The sequence below is a fragment of the Quercus lobata genome, chromosome 12 (genome assembly GCF_001633185.2).
Source record: "Quercus lobata isolate SW786 chromosome 12, ValleyOak3.0 Primary Assembly, whole genome shotgun sequence".
In the NCBI taxonomy this organism is placed as follows: domain Eukaryota; kingdom Viridiplantae; phylum Streptophyta; class Magnoliopsida; order Fagales; family Fagaceae; genus Quercus; species Quercus lobata.
The window spans coordinates 3804433-3820030 of NC_044915.1; the positions used below are offsets into that span (position 1 = coordinate 3804433).

The 15598-nt window shown below is 32.2% G+C and overlaps 1 protein-coding gene across 3 annotated transcripts; it reads right to left on the bottom strand.

The window, feature by feature from the left end:
• Window positions 1-1798: 1798 nt before the first annotated feature.
• LOC115971360 (probable apyrase 7) lies at window positions 1799-9686 on the bottom strand. Of its 3 annotated transcripts, none has more exons than XM_031091238.1 (4): window positions 9404-9686; window positions 7134-9216; window positions 5435-5759; window positions 1799-2152 (listed from the first exon to the last, which is right to left on the bottom strand). In XM_031091238.1, exons 2-3 carry the CDS (start codon window positions 9130-9132, stop codon window positions 5458-5460), a joined length of 2301 nt encoding a protein of 766 aa, XP_030947098.1. In that variant the 5' UTR covers window positions 9133-9216; window positions 9404-9686; the 3' UTR covers window positions 1799-2152; window positions 5435-5457. The 3 variants fall into 3 exon arrangements, with proteins under 3 accessions (XP_030947098.1, XP_030947097.1, XP_030947096.1); XM_031091237.1 differs by lacking the exon at window positions 1799-2152 and adding an exon at window positions 4088-4676; XM_031091236.1 differs by lacking the exon at window positions 1799-2152 and having other exon boundaries at window positions 5185-5759.
• Between the last annotated feature and the right edge of the window lie 5912 nt (window positions 9687-15598).

Below are 15598 nucleotides of genomic sequence, written 5' to 3' on the forward strand. Positions count from 1 at the left end.
ATAATATCTTCTTGACTTTATTATAACGATTCCCCTCTGTGATCACATGTCTCCAAGTTATGGTTGCAAACTTGCAATACAGTGGGGACGCAAATTCCTGGCACCACACAGAGCAGTATTTGATGTTCCCTGATATGATTTATGAATACAAATATTTTTTTGACAAAGTTTCCTATAAACGTGCTCTCTTTATTATAATATCAATGTACCAATCAGTTTTATTTCTGAATAATAATAAACATACAAAATTTCTTTATAAAAAAATTTACAAACTGCTAATATGGTGAGTAATTATTGGTAAATAAAAAATGATATTCATAGTAGACTTAGATAAAAACCAATAAAGAGTTGAACACATTAAGTTATAAAATAGTTTGTAATTGTAGTATTACTTGTCTGGTTAATGTATGTCTTATTTTAAGAAATGTTTTATGAAAAATAAAAAAAAAAACAGGCAAAAAAGTTTTTTTTTTTTTCCCATAATTTACTAAAATGGCTTACTAATGAACTAACTGAAACTCACCTATAAACACAAATCTCAATCTTATAAATTAATCAATTTAAACATGCACACATTGATAGTATTCACATTGCTTATTTAGTGAGGGTTTGGATACATGTTTGCGTTTAAAGTTTGTGTTTTCTGGCTTTTTTTTTTTTTTCCCAGTGCGTGAACAGTAACATCACATGGGTTCACTATGCAGAGACAAAATGCACTGTTCATGCATTGTTCACACACTGTTCATGGGTCCCACGACACTATTCACACATTAAAAAATTATTTTGTTACCGTGTTTTCAGTTTTCAGTTTCAGGAAAAATAAGTTGTATCCAAACGGACCCTTAGAGTGCGTTTGGGTTGGGCGTTTTCTGCCCAATCCTGCGTTTGCGTTTTTTTTTTTTTTTTTTTTTTACGCGTTTTGGGGCGTTTTGGGTGTTGCGGCTACTGTTCATGCACTGTTCAATGAACAGTAGCCGCAAACTTTGACTTTTCAAATTTTTTTGACCAATCACAGCACATCGTGTACTGTTCACGGACCCACAAATTTCACTTTTCAGCAACTTTTTCATTAAAAATGGGTCCCACAATACTATTCACACATTTAAAAATTATTTCGTTACAGTGTTTTTCAGTTTTCAGTTTCAGTTTTCAGTTTTCAACTGTATCCAAACGGACCCTTAATATCATAAATTCGGTTTTACATTTCTTAATTTTAATTTTTAAGGTGGCGTTTGTTTTAAAGGAATAATATTCCAAGTCTAAATTCTCAAATGTGAGATACTTGAGAATCAAGAGGCCGGACTGTCTATATACCATATGTAGTGGGTTTTATTAGAATTTTTATAAAATTTTCGAAAATATGAAATCTTCTGTTTCATTTATTCTTATCAATTTTATAAGAGTTATATATTCTTCCTCAAATATTCTTAGGTTTATAACTACAATCTCAAGTGTATTGTCCGTAATGAATTGGGTTAAATTTTCTAAAATGTAATAGTTTAACATTAACAAATGCACAAAGTAAATCAGTATTTTTTTTTTAAGAAATAGTTTATGAGGACATCAAGCCATGTCAAAAAGTTATTTATAATTCTTTAAAGACAAACAATTCCATATAGTAGATAAAAATCAGTGTAAAAATAATAATCTATAATATATAAAAAAAAAAAAAAAAAAAAAAAGAGTTGAATACATAGTTGTGGGGATCCAAAAACACCAAGAATGAAGCACAAGTTGATGAAAAATGATCGACACAACTAATTTGTAAGAAAAGAGAAGGTAATCCACAATGGGAAGATTTGACAGAAAAATTGAAGATCAAGATCGATTAACTTACCGTGATTTACTAAAAATGGCCTTAGATGAGGATTACAAGTTGAATTCTAGCTATTACAAAGAGCTCTATATTTTTCTTCAAATGGATGTGGAGGTGACTATTGCTTTGGGTTTTGTGTCGTTTTCTTTGTGTCCTTGACGAGAATTCTAGGCCGAGGTCTCATTCTCTGCAATACTGCTGAAGTTTTTTTGGGCTAAGGGATCCTCGGATTTCTTCGGCTAGTAGCTCAGGTCATTCTGCTCTTCTTCGGCCTTTACTCCAATAGTCCTTTTTCGGCCCACAATCCACGTGAAGGAGACATCTACCCCCCACCCCCTACGATAGCATAATCACTTTATTAAAATAACTGTATTTTAATTAGTCAAAGGTGCTTCTCCAAAAAAAAAAAACTAAGTCAAAGATATTAATTTAGGATTATAAGTATCACTTTAAAAGAAATAAAAAGCTATAGGAATGTGGATACCACCTGTTTATATTAAAATATATTAATAACCATTTTATTTGTAAAATTTTCATAATTTTAGCTTATTTATTTATTAAAAAAAAAAACACTATATACACAATTTTATGAGTTGGTGAATAAATTCAATTGATATAAAGTTTGGCATATAATAAGCTTAATAAAGAAAAGAAACCATACGAACCTGATGATGTGATTGACAAAATAGTAATATATATATAATTGACATTTACAAGTACGAAAATAATTTTAAAAAATTCCTAAGTTCCATCAAATTGGCATGATATGATAAATAAAGCTAGTAATTTAGACCATATTTTTTGAAAACCGAACCAGTCAATTTCCGGAGTGGGATAATCTAGAGCCGACCAACTAGTGTCTCAGTTCGTTTTCTTTGACTTTTTGTCAATTGGGTTAGAGCACATTGTTCATTGCCCAAAGTCTTCTTCTTAGGCCTATAGAACTATATGGTTACTACTTACTACGCAAAGTGGTTATTAAAAAATAACGCACCAAACCTAACTACTCAAAAAGCCCAATTGTGCCTCACAAAATTTCATTCCTTGTTACGTAATCCTAGGAGACGAAAGAACACAGAAAATAAATAAATAAATATATATATACTCTTTTAACTAAATCACTATTGCTATTTCTGATGATTGAATAAAAATTTTGAGATTCAATTTTCGCTTACATCAAAAATTAATTAGTATTTTAATCTGATAATAAAGAGCAAACTTGGATCACTTCCTTTTAGTGAAAGGAAGTCTAAGTTTGGCAGGAGGGGGTTCATTAGAGGCTCCAATTGCACATGGTTTTCATGGGCAATTGGCATTTCAACCAGCTTTTACAACTGAATTAACCAAAAAAAATAAAACAGTTTATCCATTGGCCTTGGACATGGGGTTGTCACCTGTTTATAGATTATTGAAAACTGAATCCCTTTTAACTATTAAGCTTTTCTTTTTCTTTTTCTTTTCCTTTTTTTTCTACGGACAACTCTATCCACAACAAATTTCATAATTGCTAAGTTAGTCAACTATGACAGGAAAAATATTAGTGGATCCATAAACATTAAGTTGTGTCCACTACTCACAATTGACCAATTTAGCAATTGTGAAATTTGTTGTGAAAAAATTTGTGTTGATAGCATTACTGTATTTTGTTTCCAGTACAGCATATCTTTATTTAACTCCTCCAGAACATTTTCTACGAGCATTAGAGTTTGATTGCTCAAATACTCTGTAGGTACCCTACTGTTTATAGCTAATGTAGTTCTATTTCCATTTGGTACCCAAAACAAAATGGTAAAGCAAGCATCCAAACTCGTGTGGTTAGCCGTTGGATTTGTACTTTGTAGTAAATTTTACAGTCGTTTTAACCTCCTTTTGTACAAATTGCACAAATAGGCTTTGCATAATATGTACCAATATTATGTTAACCAAAATTGAGTCCTTAATATGACATACAGTTCATACTTCATAGGTCAAGCCGTCACGGAAACAAATGAAATGACTCTGGCCAGACCTGAACTAAAAGCAAATAAAGCCTGCACATGGTTCTAGACGTAAAAATGATACATATGTATATAAAGGTACACTCCAGGCTCTTAAAATTTTCATTGACCCTCCATTCTAGCTCTTCATAAAAATAAAAAATTTTGAAACATAAAGGGTCAAACAAAGAAATTAAAACAAACATGTAGGACCAAAATGAAAACTTTTAAACACAAACAGCCAATATAAAAACAAATCAAACTTGAAGGGCTAATGATAAAAAATTTGAAACATAAAAGACCAAAATGAAGACCACCCCAAATTTTAAGGGTCAAAAGTGTATTTTAGTCTTACTTTTTTTTCATTATCTTTTGGATAACTACTTTTAGCCCAAAGAGAGTACAAAAAGAGAAATTGTAATACGATTAGTTATCTTTTGGACAAATACTTACTTCTCCAAGAAAAGATTAGGAAGAACCTGCATTGTAATGAAATTGAACAATGTACGTATATTTCATGTATAAGAGGTGATTTGTGTATATCATTTTATGATTACTCCCCAGGATTCATCTCTTCAATCAAAGAAGGGGAGAAGTACTAGCAAGTGACAGCCAACTCGAGTCTAGTCTACCATGATATGAGGAATAAAACCATTCACCTTTGGTCCCATCATGTTTCACCCAATAATTGTCAATGACTATCCCTGATCAAAGGTTAATACAATTGGATTTGGAGGGCTTCAAAAACTTAACTGACAGGAGTGGCACAACATGGAGTGAGTGAAAACCATGACCCAGAATCCCAAAGCGCTAGCTTGTTTAGACTGGGTAATTTGTGAAAGAATATCTGATTAACGAGTGCCAAAATCTCTGCTGAGCAGAATCTGTTGGAGTTAGTGATCAGACCAGCACATCATTAGCCCTACAATAATCCTTGGAAAAAATCCTCTACATGCTCGTAGCATGTAGAATACACACACACACATAATGGAATGCTTTAAGGATCAAGAATTCAAGATGAATTAACCCATTAAAGAAATTAAATTTAAATTTTTTTTGTTAGTTAAGGTTAATAAGAGGCACTATCTTCGTTTATAAAAATATATATATATATATATATATATTTAAAGAAATCTGGATGCACCTGAAGCAACATTCATGGTGTGAGTTGAAAATGGAATTTTTTAAACCTTGGACAGCGAGTTTTCATTTTGGAAGCTCTCTTTTAATTGTTATGACTGAACTAATAGATATGTTTCTCATATGCAAGAGCAATTTATTACTAGGTGAGAGGTTCAAGCAGACCATTTCATTTATTATATATTTCGAGCATTTTTTTTTCTTTGGATAGTTATAATGGGGGAGGAGGGATTTGGACTCTAAACATCTCCGTTGGAAACAACAAAAAAGTGTCAGTTGACATACAAGGCTCTTGACATAGTGAGCATGTTAGAGAAAAGCATGTAACAAAAGAAAATACCTGTGTCAAACTAATTCTCGGCTGAAGTGGGTTTTTTTATATGGTACAAAAGAATGGCTAGAATTGAATAGGTAAAGCAAGACTTTCTAAGGAGATTTTGATAAACTGGTTTCTATTAAAAGAAATGTAATTTGAGAAAGAAAAAAATTTAAGTGACCATACCAGAATTTCTGGATAAGCATGCCCTAGACCTTCACCATGTGTGCTTCGGCTAGAGAAGAATTAAGGTCTTCTCGAGATTGTGATCTCCGACTTTGAAGATGCATCTGACTTCTGTGAGGAGGCCGGAAGGAAGCCATGATACTACCATCAATCTGGCCCAAATTACTTGAGGAGTAACTATGTAAAACACTGCTACTTGATGGGTACAAGGAGGACTCTATGAGCTGGATGCTGCTGCTGCTGCCACCGCCGCTGCCACTGAGACCATGTCCAAAGCCAAATGGTCTTTCTTGGGCTGTTGGACTCAGCGGCATCTTTCTTCCATCTACAAGAACACAACATAACAATAAAATAAATAAGAGGTAAATAATCTACAAGAACATAACATAACAATAAAATTAATAGTTCAAAAACTGTCAAAGATGAATGGCCAAATCAACTGAAAATAAAATACACGGAAATGACAAGAAGCATGTATAAAAAAATATAGAGTAAGACCATAATTAAGTATGCTTAACAATGCTTTGCAGAAATGTATAACAAGGTTAGGCCAGTCGGAAGAGTTAAGAAAGTGAAAAACTATATGTTAAATGGTAGCAAAGACTTCAAAACCAGGAAACTATACTGAGCCTAGCCTTCAAATTTCGTTTTATCCTCCCTTACAAGTAAATATATGTAATGTGTGTAATCAGTTCACCATAGAATATTCTTCTTGGACAGCCCTCAATTTCTCTTGTTTCCAATAAATTCTTAAACAGTCATGTAAAAATGGCAAGCACAATTCGTCCATTAAGATATATAATCATGTTTGTCAAATACTTGGTGCCAATTTTAGCGTAAAATTAATGAATCAAGTTGCAATAAGCCTCTCCCCTTAAGGTAACTGCACACATAGATAGTTGATCAATAGAATTGCATTGCAATCTAGCAGAAACTTTAAATCAATTAAAACTCAATATTACAAAGGTGGGCTTTTCTCTGATTTTCCCTCAAAATGTGAACAATCAAATATAAATTTTCATCCATGACCAGCAGAGTGCAAAGAAATTTGGAGGGATAGTAGGCCACCCAATAAAAAATAAAAGAAAGAAAATCCTATTTCATGCAAAAGCTTACAGTGTCCTGTTTAATGCAGAATTATATTAGCATACAATTAATATCTTAACCATATTCTTGTTTAAATTTCTCTAAGGAGTTCTTTTTAGTTTTTTAATAAGTAAAAATTTTCTCTAAGGAGTTGGGATGATCTTTGTATCCAAGAGATACTATCAGATCAAAATAGTTTGTCATATTAGTATACACTTGAAAGTTAGAACAAAATGATGTAACCAACAAGATATATTCTTATAATTATCCATGACTAAAAGATTTCTTTCATGATGAATCTTGAGACATGCACAAGTTTTAAAATAATTTGAGCAACCTCTAAGTCCTTTCATGTAGTTGTCATCTTACATCAAATTGATTGTGCCATGACATTGTCCATAGTGCCAAGTACAAAAAGATTATTCCAAAGAAAAGATTACCAAAAGCTAGAGTTAGAACTTAACTTTTCCATCCAAAGCAAAACACAACAATTGCAATCAATAGTCATAAAGAATAAGACATACTTCAAAATGAGCAGGATATATGAAACAGTATTAATTTTAAAGCATTACAGAACTATGCACAGATCCAAAAATCTTGTAGAGGAGCTTACCAGAACTGATGGGACTCCAACGCTGGAATCCGAAAGGAGATGAAATATTCGATGCACTATTATGCCTGAAAAGTGGGAGATATGACCTCCGGGAAAATCTTGGCATCCAATTGCCAACACATGATAACGCACAAACTAGGAGAACCAATGAAATAAACATAATGGCAATAAGAATTAATGGGTTTATCTTCACTTGAAATATCTCATAACTACGTAGCCGCATTCTTGATGAAAATGCCTTGCCAGCTTCCAACAGGGCAACTCCAAGAGTCCAAGTAATACTTCCAGAACCAATAATGATTTTTTTATCTGTAATGTGCAAGCCCTCTCTTAACAGTGACACAATATACGGAGCCCTAAAGCAGTACTGTTCAATGAAGGGCTGAGGTGCAACACTTTTTCTTGCAACTTCCCAGGTCTTTTCACAGAACTCCTGACCCTTTTCCAAAACATCATCAAGAGTGGCTTTTGAGGTCAAATTAAAAAATCGATACACCACAAAAAAGCCAGACATCCCATAGAACTCGCCATAAGGGCGAGGAAAACTATCAGGAAGAGCACAAGGCTGCAAATCACAGTCAATGCCTGGATTTTTATTTGACCATTCAGACAAATTAACAGCAACTTTTGCCAGCGCACTACATTCATCCCAGTTTGGAGCACCAACAAGTTGCACGGCAATGCCTGACTTTCCTCCTTTACCCAAATTTTTCCCTGCAATCACAGGGCTCCCAGTTTCCTTGTAATGCGAAGCACACTGAGAGCAGATGTATTGCTCCCTGTACCCAGAATGCAAGCAAGGATGCTTTATTTCTATTTTCTTGTTAACTAGATCTCCCTTAGTGACTTCTGGAAGCCTCTTAAAAAGTTGAACCACAGACTTGTCAAATGCATCATTCAAACCATAACCCGCAAGAGAATAGGCAGTGAGATGATGATTAACAGCTCCTATTCTAAGTTTTAAGCTATTCTCGTTATGTACAGGTCCCTTGCTCTCATATGTAACCTGCAATGATGAGCCGCCCAAGTCAAGTGCACCAAATGTTGGTTTTTTTGGCGTGACCCCTAATGTACCCGTGCGATGATTAAGTGCTATCCAGCCAAAATAAGCCTCCTCTGCCCCACTGATAATTTTAACACAATTTTTCTCACACTGGAAGGGTGAAGTTTTCAGTATGGACCGTGCCTTGTCTAGAAGCCATTCTGAATCAGCTTTGGGCAGCCTGCGAACCCCTGCTGTAGCATAAAGGAAGAGAGAGGTGGACTTATGTGCATTCCTGGGGATTTGCTTCTCTGCCCACCGAATAAGCGGTTTAATTGCACCGTTCAAGCCAGTCACATTGTGCACTAACTTATGAAACCCAGGCTCAGTCTCCATTCTATCGTAAGCCCGTCCAATCTGCGAGCTAGGCTTCTTACGAATACCTTCTGTAAATGATTTCAATGCAATAGGAAGTGTGCCTGCATTGTTGTGATCAAAAGATGCCTGATACACATAAACTCTAGTTCCAGTACTTCCACAATCGAGTACAACATAAAACTTCGATTCCCCAGGAGACCAATACGAATAAACATAAATAGAAATCATATAAATTAAAACACCCAACAAGACTAAGCACAACATGAGCATGAAAAGCCGCAAAAACTTGCTACGCTTTGACGGGGTTCCTCCTCCCACTCCCTTCTCCTTTGAAAAACTCGCGACAGCAGCATTGTCTCTATGCAACAAATGGGGATACTTTATATGGGCAGCAGCCCTATTATCACCATTCGCAATGGCAACATCATTATTATCAAGCGGACGATAAGCTGTTAAATCCTGGAGAGACGAAGATAATCTGAGGTTGTTCTTGTTATGACTAAAAGGCATCTGAGCATACATATAGGCAACACTACTCGACGATGAAGAAGAAGAAGAAGACGTGGCTGCCATCGATGATGATGATGACTGTTGCCCCGACAAATGACTTGTTACAACATCAGCAATTCTACCCAACATCTTAGATTGTTTTTTGAGGTTTCTATCTTTAACTTCTTGGCCTATGGTTTGTATTTGTGATTGCAACACACATTTTCTACAATCCTGATCAAATGTAAATAAAACACCCACAAATTAAAACATTAACAAACACAAAAGTAAAGATCAGAGAGTGGCATTTTTTAAAAAAAAAAATTTATAGTGCAAGAAATGAAAAAAATCAAAACCCAAAAACAGATCAGAAATTATAACAACTAAATTGAAATAATTTTCAAAATAAAATTAGGGTTACCTGGGTGGAGGAGAATGGGTCTTCGTTCTTTGCTTTGATTAACAATTTGTTGTGTTGTAGGAATTACAAAACTCTTGATCTTCTTTGTAAGTACTAAGTTGTAATGAGTAGGTAAGTTGTTGAAAGACTATGATTTTTGGGTATTTGTATGTGTTTGTTTAGAGAGAGAGAGAGGGAGAGAGATTCAGATCCAACAAACAATGAGTCTGACATGAAATGGTCTTTTTCGACAGCAAGAGAATGAAAGAAAGAAAAGACCCTCATTTGTAAATTCCTTAGTACTGACTTGGAACCGTTCCGTTTCTACTTTCTATTTACGTTTTTTTTATTATCTATCTATTTCTTTTCAATCCCCATATTTTCCTCAAATACATTTCTGTTCCCTTTATTTATAAATTATATATAATTCATTTTCTTCTCTTGAATAAATTTTAGATGAAATAAACAAAATAACATGTTTGATATATTTAAATATTTGGAAAATTTACTTAAAAGTTATAAATTCTCTTTTCTGTTTCTGATTATGTCTAAAGTCCCAAATTTATGGACACATTTCAATTTAAAATTTACTTCTATTCTATCTACATTTTTTGGGGGGAGGGGGGGGGGGTATTTTGGGCAGTAATGGAGTAGCCAAAGGTGGGAAATTATTAATTAAACAATATGTTTTACTTAAAGTTTATACATAAATAAGTTTTGATAACTATTGAATAAAGAGAGTAAAGAGAGAAAGCTTCATTTAGAAAGAAAAAGTTTTGCATAAAGTGAGAAGGTGATTCCCAAAAATTGAAATTTTGTTTTTAGGAAATATTGAAGTTGTTTACCTAAGTGAAACGCAAAGTTTTATGAACAATCTTCCATTTTTCTCTATTTAGTTACCACATAAAATAACAATATGACATGGATGGATAGGGATATCAAATTGAAACAATTGCTTCATAATTGGGATTCTAATGGCCAAAATTCAAATTTTGAACTCCAATCTAAAATAATATATAAACTTCGGGTACTTTTATGTAACTGTCCCCTATTTTATGGATGAAACTACAAATATATTTAAATTTCAAGGACAAAAGTTGAACCTGGATATATTTTAGAAAAAAAAAAAAAAATGGCATTTTTTAAAACTATTCAAACGCCTCTTAAACATATCAGCATATGTCGTGTATCCTACAACTCAAACATCACGGTAATTGTGTTTTAAAAAAAAATCATGGTATATAAAAATTAAAAAAAAAAAAAAAAATACACACCCAAACAAAAATCTATACTCTAAAAATGTTGTTATAATAGCATGTTAACGAGTAACAAAGTATATTGGTTCAATTTTGAGTCTTAAAATAGTTACACTGCATTAAGGCACTGAATAAATTTTTTTGGCTCATCCCATATTTTCAATGTTTACACTCTGGCTACACAATATCATGTGTACTGTTTATATAACCTATATGGGGTAGAAATCCAAGGCTCAAAGGATGATTGAGTTTGGATTAAGGCCCATTATAATTAACTAGTATGTAGTCTCGTGCTACCGCACGGGAATGGATATATTATTAATCATGAGTTTATTTATGTTTAAAAGGCTCAGTTAAATTTAAATTCATATTATTAACTAGAAAATTTTATTAACAAAATTTAGCAGTATATATATTTTACACAGAAAGATGAACCATGGTGACAATGTTTATCCAAAAGATCTATTCACGCTTTTGAATCTTCAATCTCTATTGGTGAATGAAATTTTCGCAACTTAAAAAATTTAAGATTAAAATTAAAAAAAATTAAAAAAAAAAAAAAAACACTTAGAGTTGTACTCATTTTGTAGTTTTACTATAAGTCATTTTGTAACATGATGGGCATTTGTGTGAAGAAAAAACCTCTAAAGTTCTATGGCTGATAAAAGAAATTCTCTCCAATATCTTTTTATAGAGAGATGGGTTTGTGCGTGTTTTTATACATCCTTCATAGTTGTATTATCACGAAACAGGTTCAATGGATTTAAATTGGTACTACTGATTCCTAAAGTATGAGTGTTTAATGTGTTATTGATTTCATCTCATTGGCTTCTGCACATGACAGCAAAATTAAAAATAATTAGATTGTACACATGTATAGTAAAATTGGACTCCAATTTTAGATTCTAATTGAACAATTGGAATGATAATATATGATAGTAACAACAATAGAAAAATTCAAATAAAATTTCGGATTAAATTGTAACAATCTGAATAAAAAATTCCAATAGAAAGACAGGGTGAAGTGATCCACTCCAAGAAAGTGACCAAACTTGTGTAAATATAGAATAATAAATCTCTCTCTGGAAAATTTACATTATTCATAACATTTACCTTCACTAAAAATTTTAAAAACATAGTGATTCACATCTGCCATCCAAACATATACAACCGGGTCCTCTCCAATTCGCGTGAGATTCCATTGATCACTAAGTTCCTTTCAGACTGCAAAAAGTATCATCCATCGGTCCACAGCAGTGCTTTCTTCATTGTTATAGGTGTCAAACCTGAACAAAAAACCAAATATAAGGATAGTGAATTTTAAGCATAATGTGCATCTAATCACATATTAGCAATTTATAACAAATATAAAGATGCAAACTTTATAAGTGAATAGTAAACAAAATTCAGTGTCAGAACCAAGAAGAAAGCACTTTAATCCGAAACTCAGTGCAAATGTAAAGATGCAAACTTTGTAAGCAATTTATAACAAAGATGCAAACTCTGGCTTTGCTATCTTTTTGGAAATTATGCAATGTACCTAAACCAAGTTCTTATCACCGATAATAATCTCTTTGGTTTTCACGTTTGACTGCAAAATCAAGAAAAAACTTAATTAGCACAGTAACTCACTTGACCCGATGCATAGAAGTGGTTTTAATGAGAATGAGCCCACATACATTTAGCCACATGATGAGTTCTTATCACCGATAATAATCTCTTTGGTTTTCACGTTAGACTGCAAAATCAAGAAAAAACTTAATTAGCATAATAACTCATTTGACCCGATACATAGAAGTGATTTTAATGAGAATGAGTTCACATACATTTAGCCACATAATGCAAAATTCAACTTCAATTTCAGATTCTAGACACATGGCACAAAATTAGAGTCCTAATTTGGAATTCAATTTCATACTCTCTCTGCTTCACCTATTATTATATATATAGATTTGTAGAGATGGGTTCACAGACCAAGACTTGGTCTCCTAAATGATAGATTATGTTAAAAAAAGAAAGTAAAGATAGAAGGATTGTTATTCAAGATAATGAGTTAAATTTATCTTCCTCGAAATAGTCGAGGAGCCTTAACACTTGATGGATTACAAAAGTAAGTAGTTTTCTACCTAATGTTTTGAACTTGATCCTTGTTCATTGGGGATCTCTTCTCCTTTATAGTGTTCCTGTTGATCCTAGCCTTCCACATGGAGGGTTGTTGATCTTAGGATACTTGTCCAATCCTTCCTTTTGAGGCCATATTGAGTAGGTTACAGGCTGTGTTGGCATTGCCTAGGTGTCATTCAGTCATTAATGCAACAGGCATAGTTAGTGCAGTGCATTCAATGCAGAAGTGATGAGAGCTTTTCTGGGAAGTTTCCCTTTATCCTTATTCACACTAGTCACTATTGTCTTCTTCGAATCATATGCGTTGGCCCTAGGTAGTCTTCATCTTGCTTTCTTTACGCAGTCCTTGTCCGAGTGTCTTCCTCAACTTAAGTGACTCTTTGGTTTAAAGACTCCTCTCACATTTTGCTTAGGTCATATAAGTTGATAGTTGGGCTTTCATAGCCCTTGGACCAAGCCCAATGATGCTAAAGCTACTAGCCTTGAAAAAATTTGAAAAAGAAAGAAAATGCTAGTAAAAAAGTGAGGTTTTAAGAAAATTATATATAAAAACTAAAAGTTAAAAGCTAAAATGGATGCCAAACAGACTCTATTAAGTCTTTTAATTATAGCTTAATGTTTAATTTAGCCCTCAATTATTAATACTATTAATTTCATTTTTTTTGTATAATTAATTATTTTTCTTAAATTTCTAAATAAGCTAGTTCTAACTGGATTTATAGATTGGTGGGTTGGTTAAATATATTGCCCTCCACCTGCCTAACCTGATACGTGCACTCCCTTGACTATGCTAGCTAAAACATTTGCCTTCACAACTTCATTTGCCTGCTAACAAGAAAAAGAGATTAGTCCAAACTCAAAAAATCAAACTCTTCAATCAAATGTTTTATTATTATTATTTTGATAAGTTTCAATGAGCCCAAGAGACTTTTGGAGCCCAAATGTCCAGCTTATTATGAAATTGATTTTTTTTTTTAGACATATATAATCAGTGATTTGTAATTTATGGATTTATTATAATTTTTTTTCATATAATAACCAATGAAACACCCAGAAATCCTATGGACCGATAAAAATATAAAATGCTAGATTGAATGTCATTGTCTAAATTAAGGATCCCATCACTCAGATACCCTCATGGGAGGTAACTTATTTATAAAATCTAATATAAATCTATATAAATAAATATATTCATATATATATAATATTATATATATAATATTATATATTATATAACCAGTCTAAAAATATATATTTAAAAATTATATATTTAAATCAAGTCTTACACTCACAAAATTTTTAAATAACACATTATTCAATAAAGTTAGTGGCATAAAAAATTTCACAACATTCTAAAATTAGTCTACTATCTCACACATGGGCTTACCACAATAGAAATTTTAAAAAAATTTCAATGTCAATTTGAGGATGAGATATACCATACTTCCAGTGCATGTATCCCTCCTCTCACATGGAGGAGGACCCTACACCTCCATGTGAGAGAGAGGAAATATACACCGGATACGTAGTGTATTTTCTCTAATTTGAGAATATTTGTGAGCATGACTTAAAACATTATTACATTTGAGCTTACTTCAATAAGTAAGACTTAAAGCCTAGTTTAATTTATATAAAACTCTATTATCTAAGCTTGAAGAAATTTGAAATATATTTTTTAATTTATATATGATTTTTGAATAAACCGTTCACGATCATAATACTAACTAGCCTCATCACACGCTCTTCGCACGTGGGATAAGGCTTTTTATTATTATTTTAAGTTTAAGGTAATTTTTCAATTTGAATTTATCTATTGTCAGTAAGGTTATATAGGAAGGAATTTTTAAGAAACTAAAATTTAAGATTTGAAATGGAGTAAACCGCTGATTTAGTGTTTGCTAGTTTTTAAAAAGAAATGTATCAAACGTATGTGAGATATATTTAAATAGAAAGTGTGCTAATCTTTAGGAAAAAAGTTTCTCTAGTAGTTTTTTTTTTTTTTTTTTTTAATTTTGTTGAATTACAATTTTAACCCCATTTTTTATTTTTTAAGAATAAAGATTATTTAATTAAATTAGGGGTATTTTTGACATTTTTTGAAGTCATAACTAATTTTCTGAATCCTCTTAATATATAGAGATTAAAGTAAAAGAATAAATGAGATATCCATACCTAAAATTAAGTTTAAAAAAAAGGTTTAAAAAACAATAAAACTATGAGCTCACATGAAATTAAGAAATTAAAATTTAAACTTTTTTTCAAAAGAAATCTCTAAATTTCAATAGCATTCATGTTCATCATTAAGTTAGAAAAAATTAATTTGTTTGATTAAATTGTATTTAATTATGGGTACAATTAATGGTGTCCTTAGACAGTATTTCCATAAAAACAAGTTTTTCCTAAAAATATTTCCTTAAAAAAAAGTCACAAGTGATTTTAATATGAGTGTAAATTCCTATAAAAGACATATATATGACATGGCAAACGATCAGATTCGAGTTGGGTCATTCAGGTTACGAGCCATTTTAAACGGATTGAAAATTGGTCGAGCAGGTTGATTAGGCCCATATTTTTCACATTTAAAAAAAAATAATAATAATAAAACAAATAAGTGCCAATTTTGTAGAGAGAATGAATCAAATTAGATTATTTGTTACTAATTTACTATTATACATGTAAAGGGAAAAAAACAAACAAACCAAAAAACATAAAGATTTCCATATCCATGCAATTCAGACAGTTTTGACTTTTGAGCATGACTAAAATTATTGACATACTTCAGATCCAATATATATTTGAATGATGTCTAAAAATGAGCCAACTCCATATTCGTCCA